This window comes from Malurus melanocephalus, unplaced genomic scaffold (genome assembly GCF_030028575.1).
Source record: "Malurus melanocephalus ecotype Western Australia unplaced genomic scaffold, MMel_1.1 scaffold_52, whole genome shotgun sequence".
NCBI lineage: Eukaryota > Metazoa > Chordata > Aves > Passeriformes > Maluridae > Malurus > Malurus melanocephalus.
This window is the reverse complement of record NW_026623284.1, coordinates 1,239,776-1,262,005: the sequence shown is the minus strand read 5'-3', so window position 1 is coordinate 1,262,005 and position 22,230 is coordinate 1,239,776. Positions and strand designations below refer to the sequence as shown.

The 22,230-nt window shown below is 41.8% G+C and overlaps 1 protein-coding gene across 1 annotated transcript in view; it reads right to left on the bottom strand.

The window, feature by feature from the left end:
• Positions 1 to 22,224, bottom strand: part of RHEB (Ras homolog, mTORC1 binding) — a 39,151-nt gene extending 16,927 nt beyond the window's left edge. Inside the window, exons 1-2 of the mRNA XM_057365400.1 lie at positions 22,041 to 22,224; positions 4,186 to 4,257 (exon numbers count right to left, since the gene is read on the bottom strand). Coding sequence (XP_057221383.1) covers positions 4,186 to 4,257; positions 22,041 to 22,092 — 124 coding nt within the window. The 5' untranslated portion in view covers positions 22,093 to 22,224. The remainder of the gene's footprint in view (positions 1 to 4,185; positions 4,258 to 22,040) is intronic.
• Positions 22,225 to 22,230: the final 6 nt, after the last annotated feature.

Genomic DNA, 22,230 nt, shown 5'->3' with positions numbered 1-22,230 from the left:
CACAAGACAAGAAACAATATGAGCACTGCACAGCTTCTCCTGGTAGGCCAAGGACACACTTGAGCAGATCTGATCAGCCTCTGCACCCCTAAATCACAATGTGAGCATCTGTAAAGCACTGCTCATCAAATGGAACAGAAATCTTGAAACAGGACATTCTTACACCTTGCAACAGGTAGCTCCAGTGATCATCACTACCCAAAGATCAAGTACACTGCAATTAGACCAGCATGAATGAAATGATTTGCATATGCAACTCAAATGACAGCTGCTGTGCAAACAAGCCACTATGATAAAAAACCCCAAAGAGTAACAGCCAAAGAAATGCAGGCCTTTAGATCAATAGTGATATCAGAAAAGGTACAGGAGTGGTATAACACATTGCCATAGTATCACTGCTGGCTGGTAGCTAAATACAAGCACCTCACAAGGGTTCCTTGGTTACCATCTCCTGCATCCCTTTCTACTTGTTGGCATTCCGAAGTCAATGCCTGTCACTAATCTACCAGAACATCTTTCACAACACTGAGATGTGTGATGCAACACAGCTATTTTTAGTTTTCCTCAGAAGCCTCACTTGTACCCCCCAGAAGGCTGCTCACAGTTCACCCTTCCAGTGCAGTTGCCAAGGCATGTGTAGAAGTTTAGCTTTGATGACTCTCTATCAGATTCATCTAAACCTCCACAACTGGTAGGAGTCTCCAGCCCCCTGCCCCTTTCTAATATGCTTCTACTCATATTTGTATTAAAAAACATGAGATGGCAGTAGGAAGTCCATGGGGGAAGATGTTCCTTTCCTTAGGGATTTTGTGAGGCTGTTTAGGGGAGAAAGGAAGACCACAGAGATGAAACAGTGCTGGAAGCCCCTCTAAAACAAAAATCAGAAAGCTGCCAGGCAGGTCTTGGAGTCATCCTTCCTGCAACACAATACATGCCTGCAAAAATGAGGTGGGTGGAACTATGTGCACATCATTACCCAATCCTTCTGACCTATCTGAGTTTCAAATTCAGATTCTAGTTTTCATTTCTGTAAAATTGTTGAGTTTTAAATTGCACTGGTCTTAGTTCATGTGCATTCTGCAGAGCCCATCCAGCCCAGTGTCCACACAGACTCCCTGCACACACTCCCGCCCTCCATGGATCTTTCTTTTCTTCCAACATTCCTGCAAGTAGCAGTTCCACTAGTTTCTCAACCTGGGTGTCTCACAAATAGCCATTGAGATGTCACTCTCATTGGGACATTCAGACAGGGAAAGTCTCTTTTCCTAATCAATTATCTCTCACCACTGCTGCCACAAAGGATACAAGTTACTCTTCCTGATACACAAGTTTAGTAGAAGCAGGTGAATTCAACATGCTCCTTAACTGAAATAAATTAGCTTTTCTGGTGCTAATGTAATATAAATCAAGGAAAATGTAGCAGTGCTGTGCTAACCTTCACAAACAGTAAGCAAAATCTGATGTACCTTAGTTTCCCTTCACCACTTCCAAAGGTAGAGATTTTCACACTTAAAACCTGAAAGTTCTACAATATTAGGCCTTATTCCTATTGCTCAAGGCTTATATACTACACAGCTTGTTCATGTAAGAGTTTGACTACAGCCTGCCTCACATACAATTTAGCTTTGCAGTCAATGTTTTATTCAAGTTTTATTATTCAAAGACAAAAACTATGAAGATTATGTTACCAGCAGTACTGCAGCTTTCTACCCTTTCTTCAGTGCTGAGAGAATACTGTTATAAATTATCAGCAACAGTTTTCTTAAGACAAAATAGGAATCACATAGGCTAGACTAACTTTTCCACATCCAAGTTTTGTTACATGTGTAGACTCAACCACTAGATGAAACTGAAAAGGTTTTACAACCTGCTATAAAGCCCTGGAAAAACATAAAATTCTCCAACGTTGTCTCTAGTATAAAAAACTGGACTTCTCAACCCTTTTTTCCGGCATTGTCCACCGAATTTGAAATCATGAGCTAGGAAAACTGTAAGGGTTGATCACATACTTTGTGTCTTATGACCCTGCACAGAGTCACAAACAGAGCTGGAAGTGTCAAAGACTTCACTGAACAAAGATTTATATTTAGAAAAAAAATTCTATATTACATTCTTAAGTCAAAAGAATTATTTTATATTTAACCCATCAAAACTAGTTTCACATCTATCTTAAAAAAATTTCAATAAATTTAAAATTTTACTGTTAAATTAGAATGTGTTCTCTTGCCTCTTTTTCACAGAAGCATTTTTTAAAACATTATCAGGCCTTCTGGGTTTAAAGATGGAACAGATCTCCCACTGTTTTGAACCTCAGGGCATAACTTTTATCTTTTCAACCTTTACTTCCCAGCAACATTTTCTGATGTCAGAAGGACCCTTCAATTCTCTACCTTACAGAAAGCAAATGCCCCTAGCCACACCACAGATCACAAGACTTACATCAAATGAATAATGCTGTCTGTTTTCCAAACAAGTGACAAGTGAAAAATCAAGCCTTTTCAAGATGCCCCCTCCCAACCCATCTTCATGGCCACAAAATGCTCGGTGCTTAGAACTCAGATCAAGCAAACGGTGCAGACTATGAGAGTCAAATAAGAGCAAAATTCATCTACAGTATATTTTCTTATAATTAAGAGATACTACCAGTCTGAGACACACAGTTACAATCAGTCACTACAGAAAACAGGTAAAGGATCAAATGAGCTAATCTTGTATCAAGGTGTCAAAATCCTAAAACAAGACACAAGACTCGGTATCTAGTAGAGACTTCATGTCTCTCAATCTTTATTCATCCCCCCATATAGCTGCATAAAACGAAAATATTACTTTAAATAATTTGCATTTATATGGCAAAAATAGTGAAAAATTACCCCAAGTGACATTAAAATTTAAAATACAGAAACTTAATTCCTGGTATATTGCTAGCAGCTTTAATTTAAGATATACCTGACTTATAATTCAAACAAACTAAAAAGGGATGATGGAAAGTGTTGGTATTAACAATATTTGTATAAAACCTAACATGCAGGCCAAGGGCCAAATTATCCACTCTGACTTGCTAAAGCAAACTTGGAGTTTCTCAAAAAGTAGCATTTGAATTTCATTTCTAAGCAATGAAATAATCCCTAGTAAAATATAGTGATATCCTGATAATAACTGATTTGTAATTACATACCACATATATATTTAAAAGAAATCTTGTTCTGCTGATTGCTTCATTCAAACTTCCAGAGAATCACACATGCTTAACATCCTACTGCTGAAGTTCAAAACACTAAAAATGTGTGCTACACCACTGCATTTCAGAAGTCATTAAAATACAAGAACCCCAGGGCTGCGATCATGAAACCAGTTTTATTTGCCACATGATTAAAGTAAGCCAATATGATCAAGTTACTCAGCCCAGCACTGCAGTTGCTCAAGTATTTTATGGCCACTGCTAGCTCAGAAAGAGGTGGCTGGATTGTAATAAATGCCAGGTAACCTCTGAAGGGACTTTCTCCTCTTGGCAGCATTTTTAGTATTAGTGCCTTTACTCACCTGCTATGCCAGCTATTCACAGAAGTGCTAAAATTATGTAAAAAAACAGCTAAGAGGAAAAAAAGATACTTGAGAGGACAAATACCCAATATTTGCAGCAAGCTGATTGTGTACCAGACTTGTCATCAAGCTGCTGGAAAGGAGTAATTTAAAAGATTATAATGTTATCATAGCCACAGCATGTCTATTTTCTAAGGTAATCATTTAATCCTGATGGGTATTGCTGGCTTTCTGTTCATCTGGATATACTGATCCAATGTGAGACTTTGGAATACTTGTATTTAGTGGCACATTTTCTTTCATACAGGTGTGATGTAAGGAATTTAAAGTGCCTCAAGTATATCAGGGGAAGCAGATGTCCAGCAACATACATACATACAATACAAGGAGATGGATTAGAGGCAGAACATTAGGTGCCCCTTCATTTAGTGTTAAAAGTTCAGCTGTCTGGAGAAATATGCACGCAGTGATTTCCATGCTGCCATACGGTAAGCATTGGTTTAAAGTAATAACAAAACTTCAGGGGTAATTAAAGAGCTTTAATGTCAATATGTAAAAGCCTACATAAGTAATATGTATAACCCTAATGGCTTCTGATACAAGTTAGCTTGGTACAGAAGAGCAGCTTGTCAGTTATTTACTTACTGTTCTCTATGGTTGGGTCATACGAATCAACAAATTGTCCTTCCACAAACTGAATAGTCAGTGAAGATTTTCCTGCAAAGCAAAGGAAAGAAAAATCTGGAATGAAAAGAAGTCTTCAGCTTGTTATCACTTGACTGTCTGCTAGCAGATACACCAATTTTCTATCTATCCAATATGAGCTCTGTGTGGTTCATTTAAACTATCTATACATGACAACTGACCTATTTTTAATTTAAGTGCCTATTTCTAGTAACTGGGTCTCCTGAACATATAAAAAGTAGTGCAAAAGCTACTCGGCATGTGTTCTGCTTTTGTTTTAACAGGGCATAATTTAAATGACTCCTCCACTTTAAAACAAATCTAAAAGCAGCAGTGTACAATCCTCACAGAACTAAATTTAACAAATTGCTATACTTGGAACATTTTTCTGTCAAGAAGCAAGTAAAATTCGAAATAATTTTCAGCAACCACAAAGAAAACTTGGAGAGAATGAGCCAAAATTGGTTTGATTTGGAGACTGGACATATTTCCCGTGACAAAAGGATGATCTCAAAATTCTTGAAACCAATGTATTCCCCTATTAATCCTCCTACTGCCACACTACAACAGGCCAGTGGATGCTGTATTTTAAGCAGTGACTGAGGGGGGCATAATTGGATGTTTTTAAAGCAATTTAACTGCTACTTGAGCAGACAATTTAATGCTCCCCATTTCAGCTAAAGAGTAGTGCAAAGCACTCAGCTTAGAAGCAGACTGAAAAAATGAAAACTCATTTAGTCTTGAAAGATTTTACAAGATGGTGAAAGTGAATCACATACATTGACCATAAAAAGCACTTTTAAAGCATTGCAACTGTTGACTTCTCAAAGCATTACTGAAGCCTTAACACTATTTCCATTACAGCACATCTTCTACATTTGGGAATCTCGTATATCCTATTACATTATGTTTACTGGACAAATGCACTCTTAAAAAGATCGCCAAGTGCATTAGCTGCTTTTGGACATGAGCACATCTTTCATGCTCCTTTACACTCTTTTCATGGTCAAGAAGCACAAACAAAATACAACATAAAGTTAAAATTTTGACTCAAGACCATTCGACTCAGTGGAAACCTCTCAATGACCTCTTAAGTAACCACTGTTGTGGTGGAAATATACAGTATGATTGTTTTCAAGAATAAATTGCTCTGGATATAAACTACCAACTTGCAGTACTCAGAAAAAAAGGTCTTTTCTAAGCATTCCTTCAAGAGATACTAAAAAACCAGTTTTCCATTTCCTTCTCTGCGATGCTCACCCCTTTGCTGTCTCCTATCAATCGTGACAGTTTATTCAAGAAACAATGCTACAACAAATGCCAGACAAACCCCACAAAGACCGACCAGCACCAAAATTTTATCAAGTTCCCTTTTCTAAAATCAGAACCTTAAGATATCGTTTTCTGGTCTTATCTAAGATGACAACTGAAGGCGCACAAGATGACAGAAGCACAAGTGCACTTTAAACTGCTGCTCCAGCAAGTGACACACATCCAAAATCATCCTAATAAAGACAGATTAAGGATTGAAATTATGCATCCCAGCAACTTCCTGAAAGTGTGTGTTTTGGACACCACTTAGAAAGTGAGTAAACTTTCTAGCTATTTCTTCTTTAGCTATAAACTTAGGAAGTTGTTACCCAGAGTTCATGTTCCCCAATTATTTGCCAATACCAGCATATTAAGCACTCCATTTTCAAAAAATCTTAAATACTCCTATATGAGGCTGTTAAATCTTCAAGACAGGAAGAGCTAAGTTCAGTAAAGATCATCACTGAACCTTTTTCGTAAGAAGGATCTTGAATTAACCAAAAGATTTGACTACTGCATTCTGTCTGTGCTAAACTGGGTAACTGAATAGCAGAAAGTTGGAGCCAACAGAAAATGCTGCATTTCACACCCAGCTGTATTAATTACTGCTTTCTTCCTAGCAGTGAAAGAGGAAGAAACAGACAAAACCAGTGTCCCAATACTCTCCTAAATTCCTCCAAGCTTCGTAACAAGCCTTCCAGTAATGAAGGCTAGAGGAAGCCTGCTTTCTTCCATGAGCCACAGGAAAGCTCTCCTGTCTGAGATTCAGCACCTACCCCCTCAGGGTAAGTGTAGGCGACCGAATACCACTAAACCAAGGCTTCCATGGACATGAGAAATCTAAACCCTGAGTCATTAACACCCGTGTCTCAGCCCATGAGCAAGCAGCAGGCAGAACCACATAAACAACAGCTTGGCTTGAACTTTGTCCCACAGGTTTTATTCCAGGCCTTTGACCTACGCTCGTGGACAGAGCGGAAAATCGAGTTGACAATTTAGCTCCTATCTGCTCTTGCCCCAGAAAGATCAGGCCAGGCTTTCAGCAAGGATTGCAACACAAACACAACCTCCGTGAGGCCAAGGGAGCACACGCAACTGCGCCTGCCAACGTGCCAACTCCATCTCGCAGCACGGCAGGGAAGACACGGCTGTCTGGATGTGCAGGCACCACGGGCACACTTCAGCCTCAACAGCATGAGAGAGTCTGACACCAGCAGCAAAGGCTTGATTAGCTGATTACTCAAGGGTGCACACCTCAAAGAGGCTCAGCTCTAATGTGCCCTTGTTTGGAATACAGCCACATGTTTTTTCAGCTTGCTAAGCTTCTCCTTGTAGCACCCTCCATGCCAGTATATTCAACATATCCACTGTATTCAAGTTTTAGGAAAATAAATATCCATTCAGACCAAAAGGAGAAGTGATACCAGCAGAAGCAAGGCTCTAAGCTGGGTGCAGAGCCTTGCTAAGGTAACTCAAAGCACCAGATAGTCCATGGCAGAGTCGTAAGCAAAATCCTCCGAGTTTACTGACTCTCCCTCTTTCTGAAGGAACAGGACAGAAGGGAAGGGCTGTGAGAAATGGGTTTCGTAAGTGTTTAGAATACAAGTCCCAGGTGGCTGAAAACTCAAGTTGTCCAGAAGTACCCAAAATGTATTTGCATATACAATTCATTATTTATGGTATTATGTGAGAGTGGTAAAGAAAAAGTCTTCCACTGTCAAAACAGAAAAGGAGCAGATTTTCAGACAGAAAGCCAGTTCAAAAACTAAAGCTGTCATATTTCTGCTCATACACCAGACTACTTGCACCATAAAGCAGAACATCCCATAAACATTCTGACTAATGCAATCATAGCACATCAGTTTCAAATGCCATTGCAATTGTCAAGGCAAAACAATTGCCAAATTGTGTTTTACTCATCCTTTTACTACTTGGACAAGAGTTGTGGTCTTTATAATCTAGCCTTCAAATTAAAACTTTACAACACCAGGCAGTTTACCAAGCAGATGAGTAACAGAGGCTGGGTGGGCTTGGGGACAGCAAGCCTCTCCAAAGAGGTCATGCCCTCTTCTGTGCCCCACCACCTGCCTGCTGTCTCCATCCCACACCCTGTTCTCCTTGCAACAGGCAGGGGGAAAGCCCAGATTAAATGCTCATCAGTAGCCAACTTCCCCCCAAACCCAGGAGACAAAAATGATGCAACCAGGCAGAGAGAGCGAGTCAAACAACAGCTCCACAAGCAGGGCATTGTGCAAGCCGGGCTGTGCAGCTGCCCTCGGACGTGGCACGGGCACGCTGATGGCCAAGGGCAGCACAGCGCAGCTTATCTCAACAGGAAGGGTTTCTCAATCCTTCAAACTGCCCACACAAGCCATCAGTAAACAGTTTGTCCTGCTCAAGAACAACAACTATCAAAGAGCTGCAGTTCTGTTGGCAGTATAGACAGTTTCTTTAACCCATCTTTTTTATTAAAATGCCTTGATTATATAGTTTGCATTATCATTAAACATTTAACAGCTGACAATATCTCATCTACTCCTACCACAAGCCTAGCATCTTACCTAAGCTACCCTTTAGATTTAGTAACAAGACTTACCTAGTTAGTCTTTTTAGACTCTCCTTAGGTCTACCCAGTCTTGCCTATGGAACAAATTACTTTAGGCTTTGTCACAAATTCACAAATTCAACAAATTTCATAAGGAAATGCTGTCAGTCACATCACATTAGGTGGGTCTGGCTGCGCACTCAACTTACTACACTGCACAGAGATGAAGTTTTCATACCAGAAGATACACTTGATTTAACTTGAATGTCGGGATCTTTATCTTCTTCAATTCACAGTACCACGAGGCAGAAAATGGAGACAATGGTATTTCCATAAGGCAGATTATCTGTTCATCCTCAAAGCACAGAGCAGGACTGAACAACTTCCTGGAGCTGATGGAGGTTAACTGGGTAGAAAGAGGGTTACAGCATCCCTCTTCGACAAAGATCTTCTCACAAGATCGAAGACAATCTCAGAACTCATCTCTAGCTCATCATTCATCTCAGGCCACATCATTAGCAACTTTCTACGGTTAATTAAGATACCCCCCCAGGTACTAATTACGGCTGTGTAGTCGCTGTTTTGCTGATCACTGCTTTGTAGTTTGGTGAATTAATGTAATGACTATAGAAATGATACATCTGGGTCAATAAACAATTCTGTTTCTAAACCTCTGGAGACAGGAATACAATGAGTAGTTTGTGTTTTCCTCAGATGCAACTTAATTCTACTATTAGACTTTTAATCATGAGGAATTATATAAACATCTACTTCGAGCTATACGTTTTTGTAGTGGTTTCCTTGTGACGCCAACATTATAGCAACAGGATTAAAAAATCATTTTCTGATGCTTAGAGACAAGACTCTTCCTCAATTCCTGTACTTACTCATGATATTTGTGCTTGATTTGCAACACAGTGGTGGCACTCCTCTCTCAACATGTTCTCTGAGCTTTTTGGAGGACGGACTAAAGGTTAGAATCCTGTAAGCGTGAAAGTCTGAGGACCTCAATAACACATCTTTTGGTAATGTGATAAGGGACATCAAATACTGCAGAACCCTTTATGACAAACCAAAGCACAGAGCAGCTTTTCAGAGCAACACAAGGCCTTTTTTAACTTTTTTGGCACCCTGTCCCATTGGTACAACTGCTCCCTGACTTCTCTTATCTACATTTTTATTCACATATAAGGAAATAGCTTTGACAGTCTAAGGCAAGGTTCTGTAGCAAGAACTATCCTGCTGTAAGAGATGTTTCACATGATGGTCTGCAACATCCAACAAGCCTACTTGGAGATGCTTGTTTCCCTTCCTCCTGCATTGCACAATCTCCTTGAGGCTTATCAAAGGTATTCCTCTGCAAGGCAGAAGAAAGCTGAGAGCAGTCATTTAGAAACAAAGCTACATGGCTTCCTTTATTTTCTTCAGATTTCAAAGAGATCGGTCAAACTCACAAGAGTACTTAACAGACCATTGCTAGGCTGTCAGCAATGAGCCTTCAGAACACAAGCCAAGAGTCCTGGTGCTATCTAGATCATATTTTCTGTAAGGAATGCAGGAAGACAGTATGTGCTTTATTCCCTGATATTTAGCAGCAGGCTTGCTCCATCCTACAGCAGTGCTCATCCCTCAATGCTCACTTATACTTCGTTGCAATGTATTAGATGTACAAGCAAGTAGGTAGAGAAAAATTCCACTGCTTTCATGCAGCAAGTTGTATTTCCACCCAGTCTATTTTGTCTTCATTTAAGCCAGAAACCACAGCAAAGGATTGTCAAAAGAAATGCTATTTTAGCACACAGTCTAGTTGCCTCTGCTTGTTACACTTGCTGGAAGAAAAACAGAGGGCTGCAGCTTTCCTTCTATTTCCCTTTTAATAAGTTAAATAAATTTTAACTCCATGTGTTTACTGTCACTTGTCAAAGATGAAAAAGCTGTTACAAAGCTTAAAAAAAGATAGAAAACTTCCATGGAATACACCTCACCTGGCCATGGAATGCATGCATACCCGGCTGCCTCCAAGATGCTTTAAACAGGTCAGGGGAACTCTATCCTGGTGTTCCCTAACTACAAAGGAAATTCAGATATTCACACTCCAGGCAGCCAACCTGTATTTTCTCAGATAAATACCATCCTCTGTATTTCCTTCAGACTTCCTGCACAAATTGTGCATCCCTGCAGCACCTTCCCACAGCACAAGGCCTAAAATATTTCAGGTGGCAGCAGAAATTCAATGGCATCAGTAGGTGGGCGGTGAGCAACTGAGCTGTGCATCACTTGTATATTCTTTTATCATTACTACCATTTACCTTTACTTGTCTGTCCTATTAAACTGTCTTTATTTCAATTCCATTTTATCTTTTTCCGTGACTCTGCCCTCCATCCCACTCTGAGGAGTGAGTGAATGGCTGTGTGGCATTTAGCTGCCCACTGGGTTAAACCTTAACAATTTCTAAAGGGAAGCTTATTAAGCTTAAAGATCAGACCCTAACATCTCAGTTTATGACATTTAGAAGGAAAGAGTGCGAACTTTGTACAGATTTCCTCTCCAAAGTGGCAAATTTCAACCTCTACTGCTGTCCTTTCTCTCTATGCACACTTCAAGCAGCTCATTAGGTGTTTAAATAAACTTGACCTTTCCTTGGATCATCGGGTATGTACAACATGGAATGAAATGTCTTTGAAAGATACTTCCAGGAACTGCCATTGTTTCATCATTAAATCAGTTTTAAATGCTATGTCATTAGAAATAAGAACACATCTCTCTTGCTTTAATGCATTCCACACATCCCCATTTTCCATCAGAGCTACAGTTTCTACACAAGGGATCAAACTCTGAACTTCCAGTCAGTTCTTTCTTGTGACTAAAGATTTACAACTTAAATTTCCTTTATTCCTTCAAGTGCATCATTCCAGTGGCAGTCACTCCACTCGCTGCATAGACACTGCCTGTTAAACCTTCCAGCTCCATTAGAAAACAGGATAAACTCTTCCTTTGACAAATTTCACTTACCAAGATGAAAGACCTCAGTTCCACTGATATGCAGGTTTTCCCTGAAAATGGCCTTTAGGGGGACTGGGGCCATAGGGTTTATGGCTGCCAATGCTGCGGCCACTATCCATCAATCATTGCTTACAGCCACTACCAAGAGGGCCAAGTCTCTGAAAATGTCAGTAAACCTTTCCATGGCATCATTTAAAAACACAACTTCACGTGAACACGACTTCAAACATATTGTAACACCAAGTAACAGCAAAAGCAGTTGAAATGGGTGAGGAATAGACCATCTTGACAGTACTACTGAAATGCCAGAGGGCCTCAGGATCTTCTGGGAATTCAAGAACAATAGTAAGAGATGTATTTATCTTTTGCTTGTTGTAGGATGGCAGAAGACAAGTACCTGACAAAATCCTGGCAAGACAGTAATGGCAATATTCCCTCTCTTGGTAACATCATCCAAGCAAATTGTGATGTACATCCAGTAACTACCAGCTAAGAAGTTTCAGTCTTACTCTGCAGGAAGGTCCACAGAGCTCTCCAACTGTAACAAAAGCTGGAAGACACAATTGATTTGTGACAACAACAGCAGGCTACTTTTAAAACATATTATAAAAATGTATAAATCAAACTGCATAATAACCACTAGAAGATATTGGCAATAACAGACAGCTCCACCCTGCCGCAGTGTGTGACTGCAAGGGGTCAGTCAATGTAACAGGCTCTTTGTGTCACCACTGATGGGCCAGGGTCTGATGAACCCAATGTCAGCAACACACATGGCCAGCAAGCTCTGACACTCACGGACAGCTGCTACCAACACCCAACATTAGCACACAGCACTATTCACCTGCTACTCCTACACTAGGGGAAGACTCCAACTGCATGAAGCATCAGACACTGCAGTACCAACCCTGACAACACAAAATCTCTTAGCACAGAACAGGGTCTTTGGGGATACTGACAAAGATTTGTGTTGACTCCTTCCTCCTCCAGAGGAGCAGGTCATGGCTAACTCCATCACGTCTCCAGCAACAAATACTCTGGTAGACAGCAAGACAGTTTTGATTAATGTTCATATGGTTGAGTCTTGACCATTTCTCCTGTGCTACCGCAGTGGATCTATACATAACCATGCCAACATAAAAAACAGCATGTGCCCAAACTGTTCCTTCCTCTACACAACTCTCTCCCCACCACCAGGTTCCGACCACTTTTTGGTGCTACTGTTGTCTCTTCTCCATTTCAGCTTCTTCTCTGAATTAACTGCACCAGGCATCTTCCACATTACTTCTGCTTATCATTTGAAGCTCCTCCCCTCTATTTATCAGGGTCGAAGAAAGCCACAATCTGTTAAATACCATCCTCATAGCCTTGCACTTTACCCAGCTGGAATTAGTCATCAACCCCGCCCCACCAAAGCTGGCTGCAAGCCTCCTGCATTTACACACTTACCATCTACCCCGGAGTAGCTGTTGAATAGAGGACAATCTGTCAACAATAAGGAAGGTTTAAAGTAATAATAAACCAAAATCTCAGACAGTAGGGCGAAAATAAGACTTTGGGTTAAGACTAACACCATGCAGACCATCAGCAGAATCATTAGAGCCCTCAGCCTTGGGAAATGTTAAGGGAATTTAAGCCAAAGATCTGCCAGATATTACATGATATATTTAATTTTGCCAGAGGCCAGAGAAGATAGAATAGACAACCCTTGTTTGCTATATCATATTGTCAAGTTCTTGCCTGTCACGACAGCCAGCTGGCCTTCTTGCCTTCTTAACCAGTACATATCCATCTGTTGGCTAACAAGGTACTTCAGATTAAGAGGTTTTGGATAAGAATCATACTTTCCTATTCTCACTTTTCATATTATGCATTAAATAGCCACAATACAAAACTCTGACCTTTGCAGGGAAGAAGAAAAACACAGAACAAATAAAAAAACCCATCACTGCATCTCATTCCCATCCTCCCCCAAACACCTGAAAATATCCCAGGGGAATCAATGAGGATGACACCTGCAACTTGACATTAAAATATTTTCCCATTTTCCACAAGTCAAGCATCTTCCAGCCTGTCTAGCTCCAGCACCAGAAGAAGCCTTTGCCAATAGAAGCTGGATTCTTCAATTCCCAGTGCTCCATTTGCACAAGCTACTGGACAAGCAGCTATGAGTACTGAGCTATGGTTTAAGACAACCTAAAATCAGGTCGGGCTTCAGGAAACACATGGTATTTATCTGTACAGGTGTCTGCACATCAATCCATCAGTTCTGCAAGTTTCAGTTTAGTTCCTCCTCTGTCCTACCACCACACTTGGGGATAAACGTGTGATACAAATGTGCAATTGAGGAAGGACATGCAGAAAAAATGTTTAGGTGTCATAAGACTCCTAGACACTCTCTATAAGGAGCAAGATTTTGAAACATCCAGACAACTTATTCTTCCTACCTTCACTGTTCAGAAGAACTTGAATTACCTCTCAGCTGAATCATTTTTACACTTAAGTTTCACAGCCTCAAAAAGTTTATGAAAAGTTTTGATGTTTTTTCCTCAAAATGTGACAAAAGGTTGAAACTGCACAACCAACACCTTCCTTTAGAATTTATGTACCAGGGTCAAACCACACAAAAGAAGCAAACACCATTTCCAAGAAAGCATAGAAGAACAAGGTACTTCAGCACACTAAGAAACATGGTGCTTGTTTACATGCACATTTCAAAGCAAAAACTTCCAGTTCTAATTAAAAAATGCTAATTTTGAAACAGATTTCAGAAGACCAAAAAATTGTTATTGATGGGATAACAAGCCTTGCAGCAAAATACACTTTACTGCATTAATGTCAAGTACTTGATTGTTTTGACAGTTTGTGGGACAGATTTAATGAAGTTTTCCTACATATTATGCATCCCAGCTCTTTTGCATACAGCAAGAGTACCTTTAAAGGAGGTCATACATATTGAATGAAGTTTTGGCAATACAATCTGACAAGCTGTTGAAGCTAGACAGATGTATCCCACTAACTCTGGAGACAATGTTGTCAAGAGACACTTTCACATCCTAATTTTGTATTACACTTGCACATGTTTACATCCACACACTGAATACCACTTACATACTCCCTCTTTTTCCAAATTAAAATTAATTTAACTCCATACCCCACAGAACGCAAATAACTAGGTTTGGCACACATGATGTTCTGGTTCCTGTAATCTAAAATATCCAAGAATACTGACAACCATCCCAAAAATAGTGACTCTTCAATCTTTCAGACTTCACCGTCATATTAAAAAAGACTGTTGAAAGAAAAAAATCACTGTTTAAAGCATAACCTATCAGTGAATTGTGATTTCTGCAGTTGATATCCATTTAAGATAGAAGGACCACAACTTTTCTGAACTAATCCTCCAAGTGTCACACAGGGTCTTTCATTCCTTAAAAGCCCTTCAGAAATCATGCACTTAGTCTTATGCTTCATAACTTTAGGCCACTACCCACAAATTCCTGATTATTCCATCCAAATCAAACTGTACAGTTCCTCCCTGTGTTCTAGCCTCAAGTTCTCTAATTCATATAAGAAGTCCCATAAGAAATTCCAGTAGACTTCCTTTTTGCAAGAGCCTCCAAGGCTCAAGATGGTTTTTTAGCTTGTCCTAACTTCATCTTGTGGAACATTGTGCTTGAAAATCCAAAATCTGCATCTTGAGAACCTGTGTCATCTCTGCACCACGGCCTCTTTCACCATTGTCTCACCCCACACCCTTCTGACGGCTGTTCTTAAAAATGCCTTCAAGCAATCAAAGTGTGTATGGTAAACTGAGGAAGAACCAGAGCATCTCATCAATTAAGCAGCTGTGAGTCACCTCTAAGCTCCACATGCCGATAAACACAACTAAAGGAGCAGTCAATCACCCGGAGGAGCAAACTGCAAGAACAGATACTTTGTAGGGTATCCCACCAAAGCTGAAAAGCAACAGTTAAGATTTGTTTCCATTGCCTTTCCAAGAAGAAAGGCAATCAGTCATTCTTAGTGCCTTTCACTTCCTTGGACAGGTCATAGTGAGGTGGGGGTCAGTCTCTTCTCCCAAATAACAAGCAATAGGTCAAGAGAAAATAATTGTGCCAGGAGAGGTTTAGATTGGATGATAGGAAAAATTTCTTCACAGAAAGGGTTATCAAGCATTGGAACAGGCTGCCCCGGGAAGCAGTTGAGTCACATTCCCCAGAGGTATTTAAAAGATGCATGGATGTGGCACTTGGGGACATAGTTTAGTGGTGGACCTGGCAGCACTGAGTTACGGGTTGAATTCGGTTCTTAAGAAGTCTTTCTGAAGCTTTCACTTTGATCCGTTGCAACATCTTCACTAGCACGTGTTTCCAGAATATTCCAGATTGTATTAGTTGAGGCATCATGTGAATTTGAAGACTTTCAGAACAAGTCTAGGTTTACCCCAGGTCAAACATTTAACTTTTTGCCAATTCTGCATGAATTGATTAGATKTGACTACAGAAGGTTATTTAAACAAGAACCTTGAAAACCTGATTTCTTTATGGTTCTCTAGCACATATTTCACCACCTGCACAAAGCCATTTTTTTCCCTCAAGAGAACAACTCAGGTTCAGAAGTCCCGCTGCTGAAAACTGAGCAAAAGGCATTCACACTTATCTGTGGTGGTGGAGGAAAACACTTACCGATGTGGTTTCATAACAAGTCTGACTAAAGAAAAGTCCACACATTCACAAAGAGCCTACACCACTCTCCCCTCAGAGCCTGTGCTCCTGAGCCCATTCCCCCTGTCAGGGCTGCACTCACAAAAACTTTCTCTTCCAGTTGCTTTAATTTTCAAAGAAATCAATTCCTTGAGCTGGTGGACAGCCCTCCATCACACCACTGCCAGCCCCTGGACAGGGGCAGCGTGGTCCAACTTCCAGCCACAGTGCAGGATTAGCTCAACTTGGACCAAGAGATGCCCCACCCTACAGAGTTCATCTGCATCTGCCTTCATTATGTGGCAATTAAAAAAGAAAGTGGCTAGGATATCTCTTGAGAAAAGCTGCACCTGAAAGCCTGTTTCAGCACTTTATTCAAAAATTGCCTCAGTTTACTACCTTGTGACAAGTTCAATGCAAGCAAATTTTCCCCACAAAAATCCCAATTCAGCATCCACTGTACTTTGTATTTCTCAAAAAGGAAAGGCAACCTGCAATGGTCCACATTAATACACTTTTACTAAAGTTAATAATGTAAAACCTTATTAAAAGGTCTGCTAGGCAGCATATAGCATGGATTTTGTCCGCACTGCTCCCTTTTTCCCCCATCCCATATATCCTCATTTACAGGAGAGCTGCCACCAGTGGGCAAGAACCATACTAGAATTCCAATGTCCTTACCAGGACTGGAAGAGAGATGTTTTAAGGAACAACCATCCCCCAAACTCAGGAAGCACATTTTCCTTTCTTACATTTTAAAATTCACAACAAATCTGCTGTTCACTTCAAATATAGACCTTGGAAAACAAAAGGGAACCTCTCAAATCCTTAAGGAGACAAATTCACAACTGACAAGGGCTGCTTCGTGTTTTTACACACCGTGCTTCATGTCTGCAGCTTCTGATTTAGGATAATTTGAGATGACACCAGCCAATTGACTCATGCAGGGTTTGCAGAGCCTGAGTGCATTATGAACATCCCACAGAGAAGCTGTTTCGATTTTGGATGGAATACACGACTAAGTTGAGCAGTTTTTAAAGTAAGCCCTTGGACGTCACCTTCAGGAGAGCTACAGGAAGTTAATCATAATCGGCATTTATCACTTTTTAGCCTGTTCTTCTAATCCCGGGTGCGTGGTCATGCAGAGTTTCCGCAGCAGCCTGTACCGCAGAGGTGGCTGCCTGAGCCAGAACCTACACTTAAGGCAGTGTAGTATATCTAAATGAAGAGCTCCAACTTTATATAGCTTATAAATTGCAGGAGCTACATTTCATTTGGCTTTTCCTGTCAACATTAACTCCAAGTTGTGTAATCAAACACCAAAACACCCCCATACATACAAGCAAAACATGCAAGTGTTACCACTGACAGATAAGAGTAGGCAATTTAAGAGTTAATCCTAGAGCAGTGTCCTCAAATAACCCTACAGTGGCTTGATATTACAGCTGAACATGCTGCCTCTAGTGCTTCCAGCTACTGCTATCAAATGCTCTGTAGCAACTTTCCCTGCTGTAGCCACTATCGCAGCCACTAAAACTGAAATGCAATTAAAGCTGGCATTTCCAGCCTCATTCCAATCCCCTGGGAGCTGCAACCTTTCCTCCTCGTAGCATTGCCGCACCCTGGCACAGCCAACTGTGGCCCTGGCGAGGGAAGGGCTATGGAAGTCATCTTGGCACTTACGAGGGATTCGGAAAAATGCTAACCTTACATGTCAGCTGGTTCCCGAACCGCTCAATTTTCCTGTTAAATCTCAGGCTTTCCCATGTTGCGGACACAGCTGATTGTGTAAACCAAATTACAGCACACGACAGCGGTAATTTCTCCATTCCTCCTCTGTTGACATTTACACGGGCAATTTATCGTCTGCTAAAATTACCACTTCCCCCGTCCAATCCCAGAGGGATCCCTGCTCAGGGCGGAACGCTGCTGTGCGAGCAGATGCCATCTTTCAGATGCGAACAGCAAAGTCTCAGCTCCATTTTACAACGCAAACCTCCCAATTTTCAAACAACTCGTGTTTTCAAACCCCATAACTACATTTTGCCATAACAATTACTTTTACTATTTACAGCTCCATATTGAAAGTACTGTTTTTTTGCCTTTCTTGCTTTTCAGGCAAGGTCAAAGGATGAGAGGCATTTAGCTTAACTCAACTACCTGGAAGCCTCTTCATACAAATCAAACCCTGACAGATCATTTTGTTCCACCAGAGGGTTTTTTTGATACCTGCATGCCGCAGTCAGACCATGACTACTTTTGCCTGCAGCATGGTCTGCTCTAAACCTACACACACACAAAAACCTGATTTATTTATCCAGGGAAGAAAATAGGTAATTCCCTTATTATTAACTGGATTTTGCCCTCAGAGCTATAAACTGCCCAGGAGAGCATTTTCAGATGGCCAGTCCAAATATGTAAAATTCACAAAGAGAACTCCAGTTTCTGCAAGTACATCTGTAAAACCAGCAGCACAACTTACACGAATAGCAGAAAAGAAAACAGGCTGAGGTAAAGACCTACAACTGAAGCAGCTGATCCAAACAATACCTCCCTGCTTATCTTAAATCTATCAGTTTAACAGAACACAGAGACTCCCAGTACTAAGGTACTTTACAAGATGATCTAAGAAACCTCTTCTTTCATACAGGCATTTGTGGTCTGAATTTGCATATTTCTTCTATAAACAGAAAACGAACGAAAACGGAGCACAAAGCATTTTTGACAACTCTTTGCTGCTTTCTAGAGTGGCTGTTACTCTGAAAAGATTCAGAAAATCTTAGTTCTGCTTGATTTATTTTCATGCGAATCCATTATTTTCAGTTATATTTGGGATATAATAAATTATGACCGAAATACAAGTATGAAGATTCTTTTTAGTGAAGGCAGTAACATTACAAAATTTTATTCTTCATCATACACAGGACAGATTTCTTCCAGAAACAAATCTCAAGTAGCTGGTCCACTCTGGTCACTTCCCAACCAACAGTAATCAAAGTCAAGTTCCTCTGCTATGAAACTATTCAGACTTTGGGATGAAATCCATCTGATTTCTATTCTGAACCTTGCTGAGACAAGCACACTTACATAATGGAATTTAACTTTCTTAGACCAATTTAAGCCTGAGCAAAACCCAATGGAGACATTCTTGTGTAATTTTGTCTTGTGTCATGCTACAACCTGCATGCTATACCCACAGATAATTGGTCTTCCTCACCAAAAAACAACTCCTGAAGCTCCTGGCAAATATTCTGTCTGCACCTCAGAAAGTATGACTGCCTGGGAATTCACGAGGCTTCCACTGTGATCTCTCCCATCAGCAAAGAGAGTTTCACATATGAAAGGCTTGATGGTAGTGTTGAAAGATAGAGGGAGTGTATTCAAACAAGCAGACTCCTGAATTTTCTATTCCGAGAACTATTATACCAGAATATCACTCCCAACCTCTATTTTACCTGACAACAGCACTGGGATAAGATTAAAATTTACTGTAAGTAAAATAAACAAGGGCTTAGCACAAAGCCAATACAATTTTCAGACCCTGTTTCACAAATCCCGGTGGAGGACATATCCATCCTTCACTACACACACTCATAACCTGAGAGAGCCACAGCATCATTGAATCATCAATTGTAGGGAACAGCTCACTGCTTGAAATATGTCATCAAAACCCAGTTATTTCAGCACGTAACTGAGAGACATGGGAAAAAGAACTCCCCATTTTTGACAGCTACATCTCAAATACTGTAGTTACAGGGGGAGCACCCAGCTTCTCAGAGCAGGTCACCTAAGCACTTAGACCACCCTATAAAACTGCAAGCATTTCACAACTCACCTGAGTTAGCCTCCCTTGATCCAGGGTCAAGATTAATGTTAAAGGCCAAACAATGAAGTTCCCTAATTATAAAAGGAAATTTAGAAAGCATTTCCTTCCAGTCCTTCAGAGTCTGGAATTATTCCCCACCTTAATAAACGTTAGTACTATACAATGTAGCGTTTCCTCTAACAGAAACGTTCATCCTTTTCGACCACCCAAAAACTTGTCCTAAAACAAGATTATATCCTTTCTTACCCAGGGTTCAAGTGATATTCTTGCCATCATAATACAAAACAAGACAATCAAAAGTTTCTTCGAAACCAAACTAGGTCCCCGTCCTCCTAAGCTTTAGGAGGCATACTTGGCTAAGTAGAGGACCCAGCCTAAATCTCACAGTTTAGCTGTTGCTTTTCTTAACAGCTTTACAAGATGGAAATAAGACCTCAATGACTAATTTCTACTGGTTGAACTTTTATTTAATAATTTGTCCAGATATTTAATAAAAATTAAAGTTCCAGTAAACCAGATTCCCCCTCCCCAAAATTCTGTGTTCACACAACTTGTAGCCCTCCTAACAAAACTGATATTGTCCCATCAAGGCCAATTCTGCACTAGTCTCACAAAACTTCAGTTGAAGAAGTTCAGCAGTAGGTCTTAACAGTTAGATAACATTTTACCCGTCCTTTCCACAAGTACTACTGCTCACATCACCAACCAAACTAACTACCTTATACTATTTCTCTATTTTTCCTCAACTGGTCCTACACTGTACTAAAATCTGATTTTTTGACTGCTGCTTGTTACTGTCAACAGATGAAAGACCAAAACTAAACGGTACACCCAGTCCACATCACAGACTTCCAAAGGACAGAATTTCAAGCATTCTCCCTTCCCACGTACCCTGCCCATTGCTTGCTCCCACCAGTGCTCAAAGAAAGAAAACATAACACACAAGACAATGAACAGACTGCAACAAGTGATGTCATACAGAGTGTGCAACTACTCCCTAGTCTGTTTAAGGACAGGACAAATTCATCATCCTTTTTACACCAACCTGTCTCAAAGTCAGGCTGCAGTTATGCACAAAATCCAAGAAACAGGTCCCCTTATTTAGTCCTTATTTTTTTTATATTTTAAAAAGCTTCTTTAAAGGGTTCTTTATGCTGTGTGCCATATAAGAAAAATTACTGATTTAGTCACTACTTTAATGTAAAAACCCCTTCTATATCAGCATAGTATCTCTCTAAAGTATCTTTTTTTTCCCAACCACACATTATCTTCCGCATTGATCTATGCTTTTAAGTTTCATCGATTAGCACCGGCTGTACTACAGCTTAATCCCCTCTGCCTCAAGAACCCGTGCTGAAACATCTGAAACCGCTTCTCATCAAAAACAGTGAATGCAGGAGAGAGGATCACACATTTGTTTTGTATGAAACAAAACCTCTATCAGCTGCTACAGACTCGTGCTGGACGCTTCCAGGAAGTTCGTCCCAGCGGATGAGCCCGTGCTGGATTGTCCCAGCAGCGCCCGTGTTGGGGACAGCGCGGAGCCGACGCGGCCCCTCGGGGACAGCGGCCACGCTGCTGCTGCACGAACACCTCCATGGGGACAAAACCAGGCCAGGCACGGGCAACAGACCCACCTGGCTTCCCCCAGCATTTCAAACCGGACACAGAATCACGAGGATGGAAAAGAGCTCTAATGTTATCGAGTCCGACCCAGGACCATACACCACCGCGTCAACCACGGCTCTGAGCGCCACATTCAGTCTTTGCTTAAACACCTCCAGGGACGGTGACTCCATCACCTCCCTGGACTGCCCATTACAGTGTTTGAGCAACCTTTCTGAGAAGAAATTCCTCCTGATGTCCAACCTAAACCTCCCTTGGCGCAGCTTAAGCCCACGTCCTCATGTCATATCGCGGGCTGCCTGGGAGCAGAGCACAACCCGCACCTGGCTGCACGCTCCTGTCAGGGGCTTGTGGAGAGCGATGAGGCCTCCCCTGAGCCTCCTTTTCTGCAGGCTAAACACGCCCTGTCGCTCCTCACAGGACACGCGCTCCAGAGCCTTCTCCAGGCTCGCTCCACAGGGAGCGCTGGATGGAGTTGGACCCCAGCATCCCTAAGTCGGCGGGCCAGGAAGCCTCTCCCCAACTCCCCCCATGCCGGTTTTCCAGGCTGCGTTCAGGGCGTGTGGGGGGCTGAAACTTCCTATTAAGGGCACGGCGGCCGCGGGCCCGCAGCTCTGCGGCGCCGCCATGGCGGGGCCCTCCCTCGCTCCCTCCCTCGGGCCGCGGCTGCGCGCTCGGGGCGGCGGGAAGCGCCGCTGCCTCCGCTGCACCTGCCGCCGCCGCCGCGGGGGAKGGCGATGCGGCGGCACTCGGGGCATCCCGCCCGCACCCCCGCCGCGACACCCGCGCCGCGCTCACCCACGCTCCGGTAGCCCAGGATCGCGATCTTGCGGGACTTGGACGGCGGCATCTTCTCCCCCGCCCTGCCCCGAACCACATCAAGGGCGGCGGTGGCTGCGGTGGCTGCGGCGGAGACGGTGTAGGGCGGCGGCGGGCGGCTGTGGGGGCGCGGGGCGCGGCGCCAGCGACATGCGGGGGGCGCGGGGGG